This window comes from Carettochelys insculpta, chromosome 26 (genome assembly GCF_033958435.1).
Source record: "Carettochelys insculpta isolate YL-2023 chromosome 26, ASM3395843v1, whole genome shotgun sequence".
NCBI classification, from domain to species: domain Eukaryota; kingdom Metazoa; phylum Chordata; order Testudines; family Carettochelyidae; genus Carettochelys; species Carettochelys insculpta.
In genome coordinates this window covers 7,617,905-7,639,278 of record NC_134162.1, presented here as the reverse complement: position 1 = coordinate 7,639,278, position 21,374 = coordinate 7,617,905, and the positions used below count along the sequence as shown (strand labels likewise).

The 21,374-nt window shown below is 53.4% G+C and overlaps 1 protein-coding gene across 2 annotated transcripts in view; it reads left to right on the top strand.

Moving 5' to 3' along the window:
* Positions 1-21,374, top strand: part of ITPR3 (inositol 1,4,5-trisphosphate receptor type 3) — a 99,587-nt gene that overhangs the window by 52,317 nt on the left and 25,896 nt on the right. For both annotated transcript variants that reach the window (XM_074977770.1, XM_074977769.1), the window contains 18 exons: positions 707-868; positions 1,615-1,787; positions 2,786-2,905; positions 3,823-4,005; positions 4,883-5,134; positions 5,702-5,846; positions 7,402-7,549; positions 8,387-8,583; positions 8,793-8,922; positions 10,523-10,580; positions 10,823-10,988; positions 12,145-12,309; positions 14,386-14,454; positions 15,660-15,785; positions 17,328-17,450; positions 18,914-19,114; positions 20,106-20,357; positions 20,922-21,047. In XM_074977770.1, coding sequence (XP_074833871.1) covers positions 707-868; positions 1,615-1,787; positions 2,786-2,905; positions 3,823-4,005; positions 4,883-5,134; positions 5,702-5,846; positions 7,402-7,549; positions 8,387-8,583; positions 8,793-8,922; positions 10,523-10,580; positions 10,823-10,988; positions 12,145-12,309; positions 14,386-14,454; positions 15,660-15,785; positions 17,328-17,450; positions 18,914-19,114; positions 20,106-20,357; positions 20,922-21,047 — 2,796 coding nt within the window. The remainder of the gene's footprint in view (positions 1-706; positions 869-1,614; positions 1,788-2,785; positions 2,906-3,822; positions 4,006-4,882; positions 5,135-5,701; positions 5,847-7,401; positions 7,550-8,386; positions 8,584-8,792; positions 8,923-10,522; positions 10,581-10,822; positions 10,989-12,144; positions 12,310-14,385; positions 14,455-15,659; positions 15,786-17,327; positions 17,451-18,913; positions 19,115-20,105; positions 20,358-20,921; positions 21,048-21,374) is intronic.

Below are 21,374 nucleotides of genomic sequence, written 5' to 3'. Positions count from 1 at the left end.
GTGATCTGAGTCCAGGTCTCCAGAGGTTCCGTCCCTTTCCTGGCCATGGAAGGGCCCTTTCCCAGCCCTGAGCTTGCAGCAGGGATAATTTAACCAGGCTCGTTATGTTTATAAGAAGCACAGAGGATCCTTTTCAGGAGAAAAGGCAATGTGCCGTGTTTATTGAGACTACGGTAGAAAAGCACTTAGCATGCACTCACAAACACACTGTCTTGCCAGTTGATGTTCTAGTTTCCAGTCTGTTGCTCACTTTCCCTCGCTGAGAGCTGTCAATGTGCCCCTGCTTCTCACCTTTTAATGAGGCTATGCAGCCATATGGGTCTGCAGCCTTCCTGGAGTATCTGCTGAGGGTCTTGCACACGTACATTCTCACACAACAAGGGGCTTTCATTAGCATAGCAACAATATCTGCTTTTAGACAGAACATCAGGTTAGTTTTAACAAACTTGTCATACTCTCTTACAATCTGAGTTCCACATCAGATCCAGGCAAACGTTGTCCTAAATTAAATGCAATGAGACTAGAATTTTGTACTACACGCTCTGCATGCAGGCAATCCTGTATCTCACCCACTAGGGTAACGAGGCCACAGAAAGACATGTGACTAAACCAAGAGGGCCCAAGGTGCAGCTGTGAACACAGAGAATCTGCGGACGGCAGCTTGGAATCTGACTCTCTCCGGCTTCCCTCTTTTGTGTTTGATTAGATCTTTGGGATCCTGAAAGCTCCATTCAAGGACAAGGGCGGGGACGGCCCCCTGGTGCGGCTAGAGGAGCTGTCGGATCAGAAGAATGCCCCCTATCAGTACATGTTCCGCCTCTGCTACCGCGTGCTGCGGCACTCCCAGGAGGACTACCGCAAGAACCAGGTGGGGCTGCACAGCAGGGCGGACGGTGCGTCCAGGCCGCAGCTCCTGGCCCTGTGTGATCTGTGGTTGTCTGTATTGCGACAGCACCTGGAGGCCCCAGTCAGCAATCATGGCACCACTGTGCTTGGTGCTGTATGTCCATAGCACAGAAACATATGTGAGCGAGCCATTGCCATTTCCTCATTGGGAGCCCCCTAGCTGGCTAGCAGCACATGGGGAGTCGCCACCCATCTTCCCAGCGGAGATGTCAACTACTTGGGCCAGGAAGTGACAGAATTTTAATGCCCCTGGTCTGCTTACCACATCCCACCTCTGCTGTCCCCAGGGCTGGCAGCAGCCTCAGCCTCTCCCTCTGGAGCATTTACCTCTGGGTAGGGATCCTTCTCTCCACAGCTGGCCAGACCGTGGGCAGAGCAAAGCCTGCAAAGGGGAGAGAAGCTGGAAGCAGAGACTGCCCAGGCTCACAGAGGTCTTAGAGGAAGGTGCAGCAGTTGGACCTGGGTGGAGGGTGTGACCAGAGCCAGTTCCAGCACAGACGCAGCCCTGATAAGCCGGGGGGAGGGGGAACCTGGGTGCCAGCTGGATTTGTGGGCGCTGGGGCTCTGCGTTGCATTGTCAGAGCACCGGTTCCAGATGTGGCTCCCCTGGCTCAGCGCTACAGCTGTGTTTGTGGGCCACCCTTGGCACCCGCAGCTAGCCCCAGACCTCCCTGCCCCCCTGCTCTGATCCCCTGCCCTCGTCTCCAGGAACACATTGCCAAGCAGTTTGGCATGATGCAGTCCCAGATCGGCTATGACATCCTGGCCGAGGACACCATCACCGCCCTCCTGCATAACAACCGCAAGCTGTTGGAAAAGCACATCACCAAGACCGAGGTGGAGACCTTTGTCAGCCTGGTGCGCAAGAACCGGGAGCCCAGGTGGGTGCGGTGCAACCTGGCCATTGCCCTGAGCAATGAGACCACTGGGGCTGCGAGCCGGGACCAGCGTTACCTGTAAGTGGAGCACTTGGGCAGCCTCCCAGGAGAGATTCAGGTGCTGCCCAGCTGATTAGGAGAGCGCCCCCAGCCGGCAGCCTGTGTTTCTATTGGTATTGCATGTCTGCACAGGCGTTGGTGCGCAGAACAAAATTTATTCCACCCTGGTTGGAAGCAATTCAAGGGAGCCCTGGCTAGGATGCTGCATGGAAGTCATTAGTGTTTAAGGTGCTGAATGCAGCTCTGTGGCTAGCAGAGAATCGGTGCTAGTGAAGGGGTGGGCTGGCTGGGCTTTGGGTAGCAGGGACTTAGCAGTGCCCAGGGAGGGAGCTGAGCGAGAATCCAGGGGCTGGGGTAGGAGAGGGAGTTGCAGGACCTTGCAGAGTGGTCTATGCTAGACGGGAAAGGTGCTGTGGGACTGGAGGGATCGGAGAGGCCAGCGGAGCCGGGCTGGGGCAGGAATCCAGAGGCTGGGGGAGGATCGGAGGAGCAGAAGCCTGTTCCAGGACTTTGTGGCGTAAGAGGGTGGATATCACCTGGGAGGACTGCTGTGAGCGACAGTGCCTTGCTGGGTGGCTTCTGCTGTCTGGGGCTGGGTCGCTGGCCTCTGCAGAGATTGGCAAGGTGAGCAGCACCTGCCCTACGGGGCAGCATGGTGAGGACTGGGGAGGCGGAGACTCAGACAAAGGGCAGGTGCCCTGAAGGCCAGGTTGGAGCAAAGCTGCTGCAGGAGCAGAAATGCCAGAGCTGGATTTCCTGTTGGAGCATGTGCTCTCCAAGCCCCAGAGGCCGGTTCTGCGCCTCAGCCCAGCAGCTGCCCAAAGTCTGCATCCCCCAGCCAGCTCAATGCACACAGCGGGGCCAGAGCATCCGCTGGGGCCCCCTTCTCACCAGCCCAACCCAGGTGAGGGTGAGCTTTGGCTCTGCTGCACTCTCCCCAGGTTCTTGGATTACCTCTCGGACCTGTGCGTGTCCAACCACATCGCCATCCCTGTCACCCAGGAGCTGATCTGCAAGTGTGTGCTGGACCCCAAGAACAGCGACATCCTCATTAAAACCGAGTGAGTAGCCAGGGGCTGCTCAGCCTTACGTGCTGGGTCCTCCTCCCGGCAATCCACAGCCTGGTAGGAGACGGCAGCACCAGCACCTTCGCTCGTGTAAATTGACATTGCTTTGTTGATCGCAGGGGGTAAAGGAAGGGTGGTCTAGTGGTTAAGGCGTTGATCAGTGATTCAGGAGATCCCTGGTCAATTCTTTGAGCATGTCACTGACTCGCTCCATACCCTGGTTCCTCATCTGTCCAGGGTGGGTAATACCCATCTCTCCTGTGATGGTGGGTGGGTCAGTGGGTAGGACGCTCATCCTGTCTCAATTCCCTGCTCCGCCACAGACTCCCTGGGTGATCTTAGGTAAGTCCCTTAATCTCCCCTCCCCACCTCAGTTGCCCTTCTGTAGCATGGGGACACTAGCTCTGCTCTGCCTCACAGTGGGGTTGTGAGGAGGAACTTGTTGGAGACAGCGAGTCACTTAGATAGGACACTGATGGGCCAATGTAAGTACTGGGGGTAGGGGGATCAGTCAGGCCCATTGTTACAGGGAGCCTCCTGTATTAGCACCCTGAGACACAATAGGAAGTATCCATTTTCTTCTGCTTCCCCATGCTCCTGGGGCTTCCAGTGGCACTGGCCACAGCTCCCAACATCTGTGCCCAGTCAGGTGGATTCTCTGGACTGAGCCTTCTGCTCCCTGGCCAGAAATCTAGTAGAGGCACTTCCCAGTAGGGTTTGTTCCTTTGTGGTTATTCCTCTGCCCCGCGGGAGATGGGCAGCAGTGCAGTCAAATAGTCAGAGCACAAACCTAGGGGACAGGATTCCAGGCTCCTTGGGTGACTCCCATTGCCTCCCAGTGCCTCGGTTTCCCCACCCTTCCAATGGGGAGGGAGTCAAGACCTCCGTTGAACATGGTGGTGTGATTGCAGGCTGAGGCCAGTGAAGGAGATGGCCCAGACCCACGAGTACCTGAGCATCGAGTACTCTGAGGAGGAGGTCTGGTTGACCTGGAGTGACAAGAACAACGAACCCCACGAGAAGAGCATCCGGCAGCTGGCGCAGGAGGCGCGGGCGGGCAACGCTCATGACGAGAACGTCCTGAGTTACTACAGGTAACGCTGCGCTGCCTCACAGGGCTGTGATGGGGACAGGCGGGGGGCTGGCGAGCAAACCGCCTGTGCCTGCCGAGCTGGGGTTCTTGTGGGGCTTCACCAGGGGCTGGAACCCAGTATGTGGGCTCTGAGCGCTGTCCCTGTCAGGGTTGCCTGTAATTCTTCCCGTCTGTGGGTGAAATAAATGTTGTTATGTGCGGATGTGCACCACCAGTAAAAACACAGGCTGCCGGCTGTGGGCACACTGCTAATCAGCTGGGGGCACCTGAATCTCTCCTAGGCAGCTGCCCAGGTGCTCGACTGACAGGGAACGCTGGTCCCTGCCCCCTGTGGGGGTCCCTCATGCTCAGCTCCTCCTGGGCCAGCCCAGTCCCACTTCTCAGGCCTGGGGATGAGCCAGGGAGGTGACTGACTGGCTGACCTCCCTGCCTGGCAGGGGGCACACGACCCACCTCCCCTGCTAGTGCTCAGGCCAGCCCCGCTTAGACAGAGCAGGTGCATCAATGGGGGGCTGGGCGGGTGAGGGTGAAGGGAGCAGAAGAGAGGCATGTTTGTGGGCCCCCTCAGCCAGCCAGGAGGGGCACGCTCGGCTGCCGCCTTAGCCGGTGGGTGAGCAGAAGTCCAGCTGCTCCTTTGTGTCCATTCTCGAAGCTTGGCTGTGCAGGCTGCAGCCCAGCCGCCTCTCTCACTCCCCCCATTACACCCTTGCCAGCCACACAGGGAGCACTAGCGGGGCGTGAAGGGGCCTTTCTGCCCTCAGCAGATGGAGTCCGTCGCTTCCGCAGATGGTATAATAAACAATCCCCTCCCACTCCTCCTCCATCTTTCCTCTGTGTTTCCGCCACCTGCTGTCCCTGGGCCTTCCCCTCTGTCCCAGGTACCAGCTGAAGCTGTTTGCCCGCATGTGCCTGGACCGCCAGTACCTGGCGATCAAAGAGATCTCCAAGCAGCTGGGGGTGGATCTCATCTTCCTCTGCATGGCGGACGAGATGTTGCCGTTTGACCTCCGGGCCTCCTTCTGCCACCTCATGCTGCACGTACACGTGGACAGGGATCCACAGGAGCTGGTGATGCCTGTGAAGTTTGCGCGGCTCTGGACCGAGATCCCCACCGCCATCACCATCAAAGAGTGAGGCCAGCTGGGGCTTCCAGCAGGGAAGGGGGGTGGCACAGAGGATCCCAGAGCATCCTGATCTAAGGTTCCCTGGCTCGGATCCAACTTGTGCATTAGTGACCGAATGGCTCTAGTGAGGGCTGGCACGTGGAATGAGTCCTGCAGTTCTTAGCCAGGCTTCTCATGGTCAAAGCTCCCCCCACCGCCTTGAAAATGGCCACTGCTCCAGCTGGCCCTGATTGGCCCTCAAGGCCATGACTCTGAGTTTCGCACACTGAGCTCTCCACTCTCTTCTGAGGTCAGGGTTGAGTCACACGAGGGGGACGTTCACCCCTGCGGCTGCCCAGGTCAGGCTGTTTGTGGGGAGGACGCTGCTCTCCAGGCCTGTGGGCCCATCGCAAAGAATTGCATCTGGCCTCAATGTGCTGTCTTGTAGAGAGCCAGGAAGGGCCACCTCCTGCGGAGAGGTGCATGAGGGGCTGGGGTGTTGCGAGGAGTGAGCTTGGCCCATCTCCTGCTGGCTCACTGGGCTTCTGCTCCCCTTTAACTGTGACTCCAGCCTGAATGACATCTGCTCCCCAGCTATGACTCCAACCTCAATGACTCCCGGGACGACAAGAAGAACAAGTTTGCCAGCACCATGGAGTTTGTGGAGGATTATCTCAACAATGTGGTGAGCGAGGCGGTGCCCTTCGCCAACGAGGAGAAGAACAAGCTCACCTTTGAGGTGAGGCACTTACGCTGGCCCTGCAGGGGAGGGGGTGTTTGTCTGAGCTTTAACACAACCCTGAGTGGGCTTGGCATTTCAGTACAGCATGGGCCTTATTACCTTGAAGAAGACAGGAGAACATCAGAATGACCATACTAGGTCAGACCAAAGGTCCATCTAGCTCAGTATTCTGTCTTCCAGCAGCAGCCAATGCCTGGTGTCCCAGAGGAATGAATAGAACAGGGAATCATCAAGTGATCCCTCCCCAGTCACCCATTCCAGCTTTGGTCAAACAGAGGCTAGGGACGTGATTCCTGTTCATTTTGGCTAACAGCCACTGCGGGACCTATCTAGGTCTTTTTGAACCCTGTGAAAGTCCTGGCCTTCACAATATCCTCTGTCAAGGAGTTCCACAAGTTGACGGTGCATTGCTTGAAAAATATACTTCCTTTTGTTTGTTTTGAACCTGCTACCTATTAATTTCGTTTGGTGACCCCTAGTTCTTGTGTTATGGGAACAAGTAAATAACTTCTCCTATTTTCTTTCTCAACACTACTCATGATTTTATAGCTCTCTATCATATCCCCCATAGTCTCCTCTTTTCTAAGCTAAGGGGGCAGCTGTTCCAAACACCTAATCATTTTTGTTGCCCTTTTCTGAACATTTTTCAAATGCCAAGATATCTTTTTTTGAGATGAGGCGACCACATCTGAGTGCTGTATTCAAGATATACCCTGGATTTATACAGACGCAACCAGATACTCTCTGTCTTAGTCTCTATCCCTTTCTTAATAATTTCTAGAATTCTATTTTTGTTTCACTGCAGATGTACAATGGGTGGATGATTTCAGAAAACTATCCATTATGACTCCATGATCTCTCTCTTGAGTGGTATGGTAAACTCTTTCATATCCGGCAGCCCCGGCACCGGGAGGTTGCCAGATATTCAGATATTCTGGATAATAGAGAGGTACACCTAGCAATGCATAACTCTGAAGAAAAACAAGATTAGATATTAAGAAACAAACAAAAATGTTTGAAGAGTACTTTATTTACCAGCAACAGTAGTATGGTACACTGTAAACTTACACTGTAATTGCTGTATTTATTTGTATTTTCTTTCCCTATCCTGTACTTATGGAAAACATAAATAAAATTTTCTGAAGGTTAAAATGCCGGTTATTTGAGAGTTGTCGATAATAGAATGCTGGATATGAAAGAGTTTACTGTAATAGCTAAATTAGTCCCCAGCGTTTTATAGCTATATTTGGGATCATGTTTTCCAATTTGTATTACTTTGCATTTTCAACAGAAAAATTCATCGGCCATTTTGTTGCCACATCTCACTGCCGTAGAGGGGCCCTGTGGAAGCTTGGCCACCCGTTTCTTATCACGCCATGGGTGGCCATCTTGGAACTGCCAGTTCTTAGCACAAACTGGGCAGCCATCGTGGAATGGCCAGTTCCGCTACAGACCGGGCAGCCACCTTGGGAGTCTTTACCTTGTCTGGTTGTATTCTTTGTCCGCTCTGTGGGTGTGGGAGAGATCTGGAGTCTTTCTGTCCTCCCTGCAGGTCGTCAGTCTCGCCCACAACCTCATCTACTTTGGCTTCTACAGCTTCAGCGAGCTGCTGCGGCTGACACGCACACTGCTGGGTATCATAGACTGTGTCCAGAACCCACAGCTGATGATGCAGACCATGTACAATGAGGACATGTCAGGTAAAGGTGCTGTGCACTTCACTGGTTGGCCTGTAAGCCCTGGCTTCTCTGAATGGTCTCCATTCCTTGATGACCTCAACCGAAACTGATGGGCCCCACTGTCCCTGGAGATGCTCCTATCTGGGTGTGGGGAGACACTCAGGGCTTCTTGCCTCTTTCGGGTAGCTCTGCACCTTGAGTCTGTTTGGGTGCTGTGCTCTGAGTGGGGGAGTCAGGATCCTGGGGTGGGCGGGGGAAGCAGGCTTCCTGGCCTGCAGTGGGGAGTCTGGGAGACAGCTGAAGCTGGGAGCCTGGGAGCAGTCTGGCTTGGAGTGGAGACTTGACAGCAGCTGCCTGGGGAGCCAGGAGCTGGCTATCCTGTCAGTTTCATAGCTCCAGTGGAGCCACGAAATTGACAAGAATGACAGCCAACAGCCAGTGTAAGGATCCCAGCATCTATGTGTGGCTCTAACTACACGGACGTAAGCCCTGTGCCTCTCGTGGAGATGGAGTTATCGCATTGGAGCAGAGCACTTACGTCAGTGGTAGCCATGTCATGCCTTCTGTCAACCTAGTCCAGTGACATAGACCAAACCTGTGAAGAAGGCTTGGCAAGTGCTTGGCCTCTTTCTGGTTATGGGGGAGGAGCTTGGAATTTGGTCAGCAGCTGTAAGCAATAAATGGCAGGACATGTCAGATGAATAATCGGCCCCCCCCTATTTATCCTGCAAAAAAATTGAACCAGTTTCCAGCTTGGGTGTGGTCTTATGCCAGCCCCCAAATGGACTGGTCATCGCTAACACCCTCGATACATTAAAACTAGCATGAGCCTTCTGCCAACTGTGGCTGCTCCCCTAGGGAAGAATGTGCGGAAGTCCATCCAGGGTGTTGGCCAGATGATGTCCACCATGGTCCTGAGCCGGAAGCAGTCCATCTTCAGCCCTCCAACCCTCAGCAATGCGGCAGCCTCGGAGCCTACAGATCAGGAGAGGCCTGCAGAGAATGAAAACATTGTTGTGATGGAGACCAAGCTGAAGATCCTGGAGATTTTGCAGGTGGGAGCTCCTAGGAGTGGAGAAACAGAGGCGTGAAGTTTAATTGGAGGGGTTAAATGAAATAAGGAAGCTGCAGATTCCTGTGGACTTCTGCCGCAGGGCTGGAGCGATCAGAGGGGACAGTTAGGGAAGCTGCAGCAGTGCGAAGAGGGTGGTTTCCATAGAGGGGAATTCACTTCTGCTATCCTTCTGACCATGCGGCTCCCCAGTTCATCCTGAATGTGCGGCTGGACTACAGGATCTCCTACCTGCTCTCCGTCTTCAAGAAGGAATTCATAGAAGTCTACCCCATGCAGGACAGCGGTGCTGACGGGACAGCTCCAGCCTTCGACTCCACAAGTAACTGTCTCTTCATCCCCTTTGCTTTCTACCAGCCATGCCAGTCTCCAGGGCAGCCTAGAGCGAAAGAGCCTCATATGGGATGTTAGATACCGGCAGATTATTGGGAACACAGCCAATGTTCCTGCTAATCTTTTCCATCCACGTGTGGAATAAATTTTATGTGCACCAGAAAGGTGTGAATGTGCACCAGCAGTAGAAACACAAAACCTAGCTGTGGGCACGCTGCTCATTAGCTGGGTGGTACCAGAAACTCTCCTGAGCAGCTGCACAAGCGTGCATTATGCAGGGAACACTGAACACGGCTAACGAGGGTGACTAGATTCTCTCAGTAGATGGGGAGAGATAAGTGCATTGAATGGGCTGGGGTGGGCCTGGATTTCATTGGTGCCAGTGCCCAGCAGGGCTTCAGAAGGCTTTTGCTTGGTGGTGATGGAGATGAAGGAGACTGGGGACATGCTTAGACTCTGGGGTCTCGCCCAGTGGTACTTAATATCAACTCAGTAACTGAAGTCGGCTTCCTCCTTCCACAGTCCTGCTTTCCTTTCACCAATTTTCTCCGTTTCCCATCCATTGTTGTAAATTTTTTCCTTTGCCATAGGTTAAAGATGGGGATGTCCCCCTCACTCCCATACACAGTATACTCTTTGTTAACCGGAAACGTCAGGGAATGGGGTTAATCAAATTTTCTGGTTAACAGAGACGTATACCTATAGGTCAAAAATTTTCACTCATTACGTGTAGCTGGCAATTTGAAGCTTTCGTAACATGTGAAACCAAACATGTGGAATGCTTAACATTAACTGCATGTACGGGTAGCTTTATTCTGCTTTCACACACACAGCATCAGTGACCAATCCCAGATCTCCCTCCTCTGACCTCTGTATGAACTATGCATGACATTCTCTCCTGCTGCTAATTCAACATGCTGTATATATCATCCCATAAGCTAACCTTTGTACACTAAAGGCTGCTACTGGAAATGCGTTGTGGATCATGTGCATATTCTTTTCCAGTTAGTAAAGAAAAACAATGTCTACTGCCATTTATGACATTTTCTGGTTAGCCGAGAATTCCAGTTAGCAAACATCCAGATAACAAAACCTGTGCCCACATTGAAGCAGCCGGGGGCTCAGCACAGAACCAGCAAGGGAGGTGTGAAAGGCAGGGGTGCAGTGTTCCCTGTATGCTGAGTGCTTGAGCGGCTGCCCAGGAGGGATAGATTCAAAGGCTTCCCAGCTGATTAGCAGAGTGCCCGCAGGCAGCAGGCTGTGTGTCTCCTGGCAGTGCACATCTGCCCAGGTGTTGGTGTGCGTAAAAATTTATTCCACACATGGATGGGAAAAATTGGAGGGCACATTGCAGGGGAGATGAAGAGCCTGTGGTGACTGCTGAGGTACCACGCTGACAAACAACCTTGTGAAGACCTAGAAAGAGCGCAGTCTGTCTGGAGTTCAGCAGAGCAGGGAATCCCCTTTTCCCTCTCTGGACTGAGAGTAGAGACAGTTTCTGCCTAGCCTGGCTCCATTATCACCTTCCCTTGGTGCAGAGGGGGCATCAAACTCCCTGCTGATGGGCCTTTTGCTTTTTCTCCTTTCAGACGCCACGATGAACCTGGACAAAATAGGGGAGCAGGCAGAGGCCATGTTTGGGGTGGGGTAAGTGCCTCGGTCCCTTCGGAAAACCAACCTGTCCACTGATCTTCCCAGTCAAAACTTTATCCTGCACTCCTGAGAACAGGTGGCTGGCTGGAGGCTGAAAGCACAGAGAGCAGAGGATGTGGGTGGCCTGGGTCTGCCAGCTGCAAGGAGCGGGACGGGCTGCCAGGGTCAGCACAAACTCTCACTGGTGCTGCGTACTGAGTAGTTGCTCACATTGCGTGCCTTCCCCTTGGCCTCAGGAAGTCAAGCAGCATGCTGGAAGTGGACGACGAAGGCGGGAGGATGTTTCTCCGCGTGTTGATCCACCTGACGATGCACGACTATCCCCCCCTTGTCTCTGGCTCCCTCCAGCTCCTCTTCAAGCACTTCAGTCAGAGGCAGGAGATGCTGCACACCTTTAAACAGGTAACAGGCGGCCACAGCATCCCCGACATGCCAGATGAGAGCACCCGCAAGTCCCAGCCCACCCTTGGGGTGCAGGCGGCTGTAGATAGGCTACACTTCCAGGGTGGGAGTCTGACTGCAGCCAGGCTGGTGGAGCCTATCGGAATGGGGTGTGAAATGAGCATGTGAGTTCAGCCCAGCAGCTGGCTGGTGCCTGTCTGCAGTGGGGCGTTTGCAACCAAAGAAAGGTGCCTGGGGGCAGGCGCAACTGATGAAAGGGGGACAGGGGAGGTACTGGCCACATGACCCTCCCCCAGCCTGAGGGGAGGGCAAGGACAACTTCCCTCCACCCCAGGCCCCACTTGTCCCTACCCCACTCTCTCCCCACTTCTTCTCCGTCTTTGCTGCACCCCCCCACCCTTCCTTGTCCCCACTGCTCCCCCGAGCAGTGCAGCCTCAGAGACTCGCTGAGCTGGGGTCTGCCCTCCCCACACTCACCAGCAGTGGCAGGGCAAGCAGAGCAATGGGGCCCTGGCTTGCTCTGTTCTCCCAGCCTCATTGCTCCTCTTCCCACTGGTGAGTGCAGGAAGGGTCCTGCCTCTCCCTGGAGTGATGTGTCAGGAGAGCAGAGCAAGCTGGGGCCACGCTGCTCTGCTTCTCCCATCACAGGACCACTACTGCAGGCACTTGACTCCCCTCACTAGGCCCTTTGTCCCACCCACCCATGGACTTCGGGGGGATCGTGCCCCCTCATCGCCTGTGCCTGGGGGGAATGATCTGGTCTGTGCTAGCTGTCCCATTTCCTTTCTTCAACTCCTCGAGTAGGGAGCGCGCAGATCCTTGCCATGCTCTGCAAGAATCAAATGCAAGTGGTCTTGAGATCAACATTCCCTCTAATCTTTCCTTCTACACGCAGAATAAATTTTGTTATGTGCTCCAAGGCATGTGTGGATGTGCACCATCCATAGAAACACGCTGCCGGCTGTGGGCTCTCTGCTAATCAGCTTGGCAGCACCTGAATCTTTCCTGGAAGGCTGCCCAAGCGCTCAGCTTACAGGGAACACTGTTCAAGTTCCTCATCTGTGGGAGGCAGGCACCCCAGGCTGACAGTGCCATAGAAGTAGCTTCTGATCATCTGATTCAGCCACAGTGACCCCTCATGTGATTGTTGTTGCAGGTCCAGCTCCTGATCTCAGCTCAGGACGTGGAGAACTACAAGGTGATCAAGTCTGAGCTCGACAAGCTGCGCACGATGGTGGAGAAGTCTGAACTCTGGGTGGACAAGAAGGGCAGCCCCAAGAGGGAAGACACGGGCGATGGGGCCAAGAAGGAGAAGAAGGAGGTGAGAACCTGAGCAGCTCTCCAGCTTGCAGGGAACAGGCTGGATATGGACACCTCTGAGTCATTGGTTCAAATCCAGCTCAGGCTGGTGACTGAAGGGTATTGTCTGTCAGTGGCTTCTGGGTTCAGCTCCCAGAATTGGGCATGCTAGAGAGGGGTGTTAGTGAGGCTTTCACTGCAGTAATGTAGCTGCTCCTGGGGCAATTACCAGGTGTGGGACCTTGTCAAAGGCTTGCTGAAAAGTCCATTTAGTTTCTCTACAACAGCATTGTCTTCCTGGAGGGCTCCTTTAGCAGCTCGATCCACCAGAGGCCCCATCTGTATTTGGTGGGCTTCCTGCTTCAGATGCATTTCAGAATTGCTCTGCTGTTAGCATTTGTCTCTTTTGCTATTTGCTCTTCAGGTTCCTTTTCTGGCCTGCCAAATTATAGTTTACACTTGACTTACCAACTCCTTTCTACATTTCTTGGCAGGATTTGGTTTCTATTATTTAAAGAATATCTTTTTGCCACTAACTACTTTTGTTGCTCTATATCAGAGGGGTAGCCCAGTTAGTTTGTATCTTCAAAAGCAAGAAGTCCTATGGCACCTTTTAGACTAACAGATCTGACAAAGCAGGTCTTTGCCTACGAAAGCTTATGCTCCAAAATATCTGTTAGTTTAAAAGGTGCCACAGGACTTCTTGTTGATTTTTTTTTTTTTTCATGTGAGGTACACATGGAGTTTGCACCTCTATGATGGGGTTTTTCAGTGGTTTCCATGCAGCTTGCAGGCATTTAATTCTTGTGGCTGTGCCTTTTAATTAATTTTAATTTAATTTAATTTTTAATTTGCCTTTTAATTTTTTAATTTTAACTAATTCAATTAGTTTCCTCATTTTTGTGTAGTTCCCCTTTTTGAAATTAAAAGCTACTGTGGTGGGTTTGTCTGGTAGTCACCCCCTCCCCCTCCCACAGGAATGTTAAATTTAATTACATTATAGTCACTATTACTAAGGGTATGTCTACACCAATGTTTCTCAACATTTTTTATATGGTACCCCTTTAAAAATTTATACGTACCACCAGACTTCTCTTGTGTACACCTAACGGTAGGCGTACTACTGGTTCAGAAACGTGGTCTGAAGGAGATCTGAGGTCTTGAAACAAGCGTCATTCAACCTGTCCAGATTCCTGCACCCTTTTCAGGAATCAGATTTGTTTTGCATATCACCAAGTTACACCTCGCTTAAAATGCCTTAATGAAAACATGCAGAAATATCACAGAAGACGACTACTGAAAACTTGCTGACTTCCTACCATCTTATTAGCAAATAAATGAATTGGAATAGGAATGTTGTACTTACATTTCAGCATGAGGCATATGAAACGGTAGAAAAAAGACATTGTCTGAATGAACTTTTAGATTGCACTGACTTTACTAGTGTTTTTTATGAAGCCTGTTGTAAAACTTGGCAAATATCTTAATGCGTTGATGTACCCCCTGGAAGACTTCAGTGTATTCTCGGTGTATATGTACCCCTGGTTGAGAAACACTGGTCTGCACTTCCGGGAAGATTGACCCAGTCAAGGTTAATCTTCTGGAGTTCAATTTCGTGCGTCTGGTAGAGACAAGTGAAATTGAACTATCGAACAGTCAACCCCTTTACTCCTCAATCTCATCTGGAGTAATGGAGGTCAACTGGAGACTTTTCTCCCATCAACCTCCCTCTGTGAGCACGGCCAGGTAAGTCGATTGCAGGTAAGTTGACTCTAGTTATGCAATTGCCATAGCTAGAATTGTGCATTTGCAATCAACTTAACTCCCTGGGGTAGACCAACCCTAAGCGGTTCTGCAATATTCTGTTCTTGGTCCAGATCCCATGCTTCACTTGGGACTAACTCAAGAAGTGCTTTTTCCCCTTTGGGTCCCAGGAACAGCCACTTCAAGAAGCAGTCATTAATGGTATCTAGAACTGTTTATTCCTTTGTGAAGCAACATTTGCCCCAGTCAATATGGGATAGCTGAAATCCCCCATTTTTATTGGCTTTTCTCTTTTCGTACTGAGACATGTTCCTTTCTTGCCTTCCCTTCGTAGCACGCTGCCGATGAGGAGATCAGTGTTCCAGAAGACAAGAGCAGTGAGAACTACCAGATAGTCAAAGGGGTACGTAACAGCTAATACTGTCTCTGATAGCATCACCTAGCCCCAGCCAGCTGTGCAGCAGGACTGCCTGAGCGACTCAGCTCAGCAGGGATCATTGGACTGGAGCTGTCTTAATGGTGTTATGTACAGTGTCCAGCATCATGGATAAGGGGTTTGTGAGAAGGCAGGTGTGGAGCTGGCAGCTTGTGCACAAAGATACGTGAGACTTGGACTTAGCACTTGAAAGATTAGTGCAGTGGGAGCCCTATGAAGTCATCAAACCCTGTGCAATACAAGTCTAAGGCAGGCTTTGTGTGAGGTGACAGAAGTGAGGATTTGTGAATGAATGCTGTGTGCTAGGAGGGACACAGGGATTTATGAATGAGATTCAGGACACACACTTTGCACTAGGAGAGAGAGGGATTTATGAATCGGATACCAGACTCATGTTGCTGGATGTGAGGGTTTATCAGTTAATTGAGGCCTTGTGCTCATTTTTGCTAGTCTGCTTGGTGAATTGCACTATGGGATTGCTTCTCCCTTGTGCGGTTGGACACAAAAGGGCCAATTCTCCCCCCTGTCACACCCACACAGCCCAAAGACTTGAAGTGTATTCACCGGGGAGAAACCTGACCCAACATTTCACAGGGATTTCAAGATGAGCCCAGCAGACCTTCTGCAATCAGGATATTAATTGCCAATGGGCAACATCCTCATCTTTTCCAGCCTGAAAGATCATGACTGGGAGGCAGGGCCCGGCTGTTTAGCCTGCCTGCTGCAGAGCAGAAGTTTATGCAGTGGGGAAGAGAAATCTCATACATAATGCAACATCTTCCCTTTGGCGACCTGGAAGATCCTGGGCCGGATTCTCCACGATGCCAATCCAAATGCACCGTGCTGAGTGGAGATGCTCTGAGAGTCAGTCAACCCAGGCTGGCCTCCCCCTGAGAGAAGCTGGGTTCAGAGGAGGAGCCAGCAGAAAAAAAAAACTTGCCTTTGATTTCCTGGGGGATGGAATACGTCTGTGCTCCCTGCCAGGCTCTGGCAGCTGGAGTGAAGCCCCCAGGGATCCACCGTGAGGCTGAACCCTAGAATTCAGGGATAGGAAGTGGCTGTGCCTGCGTCTCCCCCAGCCTGGCTGGCCCCAGTGTAGGGCTGAGCCCAGCCTTGTGTGTTCTAATGCTTGTTCCTCTTCCCTTGCTTTGGGGGAGGGATTTTCTCCCCAGATCCTGGAGCGGCTGAATAAAATGTGCGGGGTGGGTGAGCAGGTGCGCAAGAAGCAGCAGCGCCTGATGAAGAACATGGACGCCCACAAAGTGATGCTGGATCTGCTGCAGATCCCCTATGAGAAGGTGGGAGAGTTGGGACACAGGAAAGTGGGGTTGGGTGGGTGGAGGGGAGCTGGAGGCAGTGGCCCTAGTGCATGTTCAAGCCACTGGAGAAGCTCAATGCATGGGTCAATCACTCAGTCGATGATGTTCTGGTTTGGCCAGTGGGTGTCCTATATACTGGATGCCTCAAGGCAGTGTGGCTAGAGCAGCAGACTCCTTGGTACTCTTGTCAGCTTGGCCACTGACTCACTGCATGACTCTGGGCAAGTCACTTCACCTCCCCAGGCCTCAGCGGCCTTCTCTGTAAAATGGGGATAAAAAACTTACCTGTGCTTGCAAAGTGCACTGTGATCTTTGGCAAAAGGTTGTCTATGTGGGAATTGCTAATCATAGGAGCATATGACTGGTAGTGAGCTCCTGAGGTCTTTTACCGGTAACACTGGGTCTGAGGATGTAACATCAGCTCTGGCAGACAGCAATGGACTGATGAGCCATCCAGCATGGTACACTGTGTACACCAAGTTTCCTCTGTGCCTGTCCAGTGCACCTGCCCACACAATAGTGGCCAGTGGATGCAATCAGGGCCATAGTTATCCATACACTGCATAGGGTACCTGAAAATTTGGGGCACCTCTGGGTCTTAATGTCCCCACATCTGCCTCTTCCAGTCCCTGTTCTGTGGCAGCTGCTGCGGCCCGGTGTGTCTTCCTCTGGCAACAGGCCAGTTAACTTAAAAGTGAAAAAGGCTTGTAGGAAGCCTGTGAGTGGAACAATGAACCTGTGAGTGAGTCATTCAGGTGGTAATGAAGCCAAGTGACAGCGACAGACTGTCAGTTTCTGAATTCACTCTTAGTGTACAGCAGTTTTATTCAGAATTGGCTTCAAAACTACTAGGCCATGTCTACACTCGCCCAGGCAAATGATCATTTTGAAGATTGCTAATGAGGTGCTGACATACATATTTAGTGCCTCATTAGCATGCCGCCGGCCATGGCACTTCCAAATTGCCGCGGCTCGTCCAGACGGGGCTCCTTTTCGAAAGGCCCCCGGGAACTTCGAAATCCCCTTGTTCCTATCTGCAGATCCGATCCTTCCTATCTGATCTGCTCCTTTCGAAAAGGAGCCCCGTCTGGACAAGCCGTGCAGCAGCGAGCCGTGGCAATTTCGAAGTGCCGCGGCCGGCAGCATGCTAATGAGGCTCTGAATATGTATTTCAGTGCCTCATTAGTAATCTTCAAAATCGCAGATTTGGGCTAGTGTAGACATAGCCCTAGTGTGGTGCTGCGCTTTATTTGAAGTCATAGCTTTAAAAATCACGCTTCTCCCCCGGGCTGCAGTTGGCTATCAGGGCACCGGTTTAGTTGTATTGCCTAGGCCATCTGGAACCTAAGGACGGTCCTGGGTGGGATTTCTTCCCGGACCCAGCTGCGGCTACAGCAACCCCCTCGATATGTTCTTTAATAGGCCACTATGTAACCCTAGGATATGCCATCTTGGGTAGAATTCCTCAGGCTCAGGCTGTCCCCTAAGAGCTAATGTTCTCCTCTGCTCCCCCTCATGCAGGGCGATGCCAAAATGCTGGAGATTCTGAAATACACCCACCAGTTCCTGCAGAAGTTCTGTGCTGGGAACCAAGGAAACCAGGCCCTTCTGCACAAGCACCTCAATTTGTTCCTCACCCCAGGGGTAAGAGGGGCCCCCTGGGATTGCTCAGCTGGGGCGAGAAGGAGTGGGCTGGGGGAGAGGTGGGATTCGTAGATAGTGGACGTGGAAGAGTCTAAATCTGGTAGGCCATGTTGGCCACACTGGTCCCTCTACCCTCTCGGGCAGCCTCTGTTAGTTCACTACCATTTCAGGGTAATGCTCGCTCCCTGGAAGGGTGGCCTTGAGATAAAGACACTAGCTTGGGGCTCAGAAGAGCTGGGATCTAGTTCCATGTCTGCAACTGGCTTTCTGATCACTCTGTGGAAATCACTTCTTGCCCGGCCTCAGTAGGTCCATCTGTAAAATGGGTGTTGTGAGGCTACGGGGCTAATGCGGGGTGGGGGAACTTCTAGCCTGTGGTTTATCTGGATTTGGATCCTGAGGCTCAGGGATCCCCTGCATAGCATCTGGCCTGTGGCAGGATTGTGGGTGTGGAGTGCTGAGCCTCATAGGCCAATCAGGCGTGGCAGGGCCCGATCTAGGCTACAGACTCCACTGGGGGAGAAGGGCAGGAGGGCGAGAAGCAGTTTGGTGCAGCGCTGCTGCCGCACCCCAGCTGGGGGAAGGGGAGATAGAGCAGCAGTGCTGCTCGAAGGCTTCATCCCACTGCTCTGATAGGCCAAAATTCTAGCCAGTCAGGGCAGTGCCTGGGAGTGGTGGGAGGGGGCGCCAAGCCAGGCATGTATGGGGTTGAGCAGGTAAGTGTACCCCCGTCATCCAGACCCTGTGCCCCTCGACTGCTCCTGTGCCTCCTCCCATCCAGATCCCCGTTCTCTTCCTGTACCCCGCTCCTTCCCACCCCACCTGCACCTTGCTCCTTCCAGATCCCACACCCCAAATCCTCCTGCACCCTTCCTGCCACCCAGACCGCCCCTACACTCCCTCCTACTCAGAACCAGCTCCTGCCCAGATTCTCCAGCCTCAGTCCACTCCTGCACCCTCCCCCCTGCCCAGACTCCATAGCGCTGCCTTCCCGCAATCAGATCACATCACTCAGTTTTGTTTTCACTGCTCGCTTCTGTGACCCCTGACTGATTTGTCTAGTGCTCAGTGGCCCCCACCTGAAACAGGTTCCCCACCCTTGGGCTAACGTCTGGGAGGCTCAGATGCTAGGAGCTTGGGTGGAAAAGCCACCAGATAAAGCTGGAGATTGGTAGAAGGTGGCATGCAGGAGAAGAGGAAAGTTCTAACCAACCCTGCAGGGAGGGGTTGCTTGGGCTGGAGGCTGTGAGTGATGGTGGAGGTGGGGGGCGGCATTCAAGGTGAAGGTCCCGGAGGGGACAGAGAAGCGGAGGAAGGGCAGGGGGGTTTGGAGAGTATGAATGAAGGAGAGAGACGCGGAAGAAGGGAGGAGAAGATGGGGAACAGGAGGAGCTGGGGTGCGCCCGGCTTTTTGGGGGCCCTGTGTAGCCTCATGTTACCTGCCGCCCACCACCCCCCTGCAGCTCCTGGAGGCTGAGACGATGCAGCACATCTTCATGAACAACTACCAGCTGTGCTCAGAGATCAACGAGACGGTGCTGCAGCACTTCGTCCACTGCCTGGCCACGCACGGCCGCCACGTGCAGTACCTCGACTTCCTCCACAGCATCATCAAGGCCGAGGGCAAGTACGTCAAGAAGTGCCAGGACATGATCATGACGGAGGTGAGAGGCCCTCCACTTTGTAGGGGGAGGGGCAGCGTCTGTATGTGGCGGGGGCAGGGGACGGGGTGTAACCAGACTCGGAGACACAGGGCCACGTCAGGGAGAAGCGGGGAGCGGGAGTCTGTGCTGATCCCAGCTGGGATTGGCTGCTGGGGCACGATGCTCTTGGAAGCACCGTCCTTTGGAGGAGATGTAGAAAGCAGGTCAGGAGCCGAAGGCTCCTTCCACCCTACATTGGAAACCATGGGAATAATGCCGAGGCACCCTGTTGTTGCTTGCACCATTGCACGAGCAGAGGTGCGCTGCTGAATTTTCCCACGTGCCGCTATCTTTGGGAGCAGAGGCGATGCATAAGGGGTGCACGTGGGGGTCACATGCACTCCAGCCCCCACGCCCTTGTTCGGCCCTGATTCCACTAAGTGCAGGAGCAGTCTTGTGCTCTGAGGCTGCACAGCTCCAGGGTGGGAAGGGGCCATCCACGCGCTCATCAGAAGCGGTGGTCAGGGTGGAGTGGGGCAGGGAAGGAACGGGGCAGATGTGGAGCAAGGGCCTGGAGGGGCATATGGGTCATCCCCCTGCCAGACTTCTCTTACCAGTCACCACTGTTTGGGCCTCTCGATCTCGGGAGTCCGCCTTTGGACCTTGGATTTCCCAGAGTGCTGAGCGTCTTCTGTCCCTGTTGGCTTCTGCTGGCCTGGCAAAGCAGGGCTAACATGTCTCAAGTTGGGCTCCCAAACTCAGTGGCTGTTTTTAAGAAGACTGGCCCTCGTGCCTAGACTGTTTGTAAGCTGCTTGCCATAGTACTATCCTGCAGCAGGTTAGTACTTTCTGTGGTGTGTTGGAAAATGCCTTATCTCCCTTGTAAAGGGACTGTCCTTTAATCCCTCGGTGGCTCCCCAGTGGCTGTGCTTGGGGGAAAGTCCACTCTTGCCTTGCAAGGCTTTTCCATCCCCTCCTTCACAGATGAATGACCTTTGCTCCTTCCCCGCAGCTCACCAATGCTGGGGACGACGTGGTGGTCTTCTACAATGACAAAGCCTCCCTGGCCACCATGCTGGAGATGATGACAGCTGCCCGGGACGGAGTGGAAGAGAACAGCCCCCTCATGTACCACATCTCCCTGGTGGACCTGTTGGCTGCCTGTGCCGAGGGCAAGAACGTCTACACAGAGATCAAGTGCACATCCCTGCTGCCACTGGAGGACATTGTGCGGGTGGTGACGCACGAGGACTGCATCACCGAGGTACTGGAGTGGGGGGAAATGCTGCTGCCAACTCAAAGCTAGGGAGATGGGCGAGGAGCTTGGAGATGTGGGTACACTGGAGAGCAAAGAGGCTGGCAGTGGGTGGCGGGAGAGGCTGGAGAAGGTGGACGCAGGGGATGGAGGCCTCCTAACGGTTGTATGGAGAAGCAGGAGGGGAGAGAGAGGACGGAGTGCTGTGGGGATGATGCAGAGTGGAGAAGGGGAGGTAAATGGAGGGGAGTGGCAAGGGAATGGGAAGAGGAGGGAGAGAGCCACATGCACAAGGCTGGGGAAATGAGGCCAGATGGGAGAAGGGGTCTGGCTTGCGGTCTGCCTCGCTCTCGGCTGGCAGAAAGCAGGGTTTCTGCTGGGGAGGTCAGAGCTCCTGCCGCCCAGGCGGTGGGGTTGTTTTCCAGCTGTCGTGCTTCAAGGTGAACTGCTCTTGTGCCCCTCTGTCCCTCGCGGGGCAGTCGTGGTTCACAGGCCAGTTGGGAGGACTTGTTTGCCTTGCTGCTGTCCCATGGGTTTGGACATGGATTGAATTCCCCTGCTCTGCCCCTGCAGGTGAAGATGGCCTACGTGAATTTCGTCAACCACTGCTACGTGGACACCGAAGTGGAAATGAAGGAGATCTACACCAGCAACCACATCTGGACTCTCTTTGAGAACTTCACCCTCGACATGGCCACGGTGGGGCCTGGGGTGGGCAGTGGGGTGGGCCTTCCATGGGCATGGGAGACACCAGGAGACCAGAGTTCCAGGATGCTCTGCTAGCTTTCTCAGCAACCTAGAAGCAGCTGGGGCCCATGGTGAAAGGAGCCAGCCACCGAGCTGCAGAGATCGCTAGAGCATGTGCTGTAGCATTGGGCGCAGGGTGGGGAGGTCGGGATGGAGCTATGTAGCATGTGTGTCCTGCGCAGCAAGTTGCTGTTCCACACCGTACAGTGCCATCACGGTCCGACCCCTCGCAGAAGTCTCCAGCAGTACGGAGCCTTCTCCTGCACCCAGCTGGCGCCT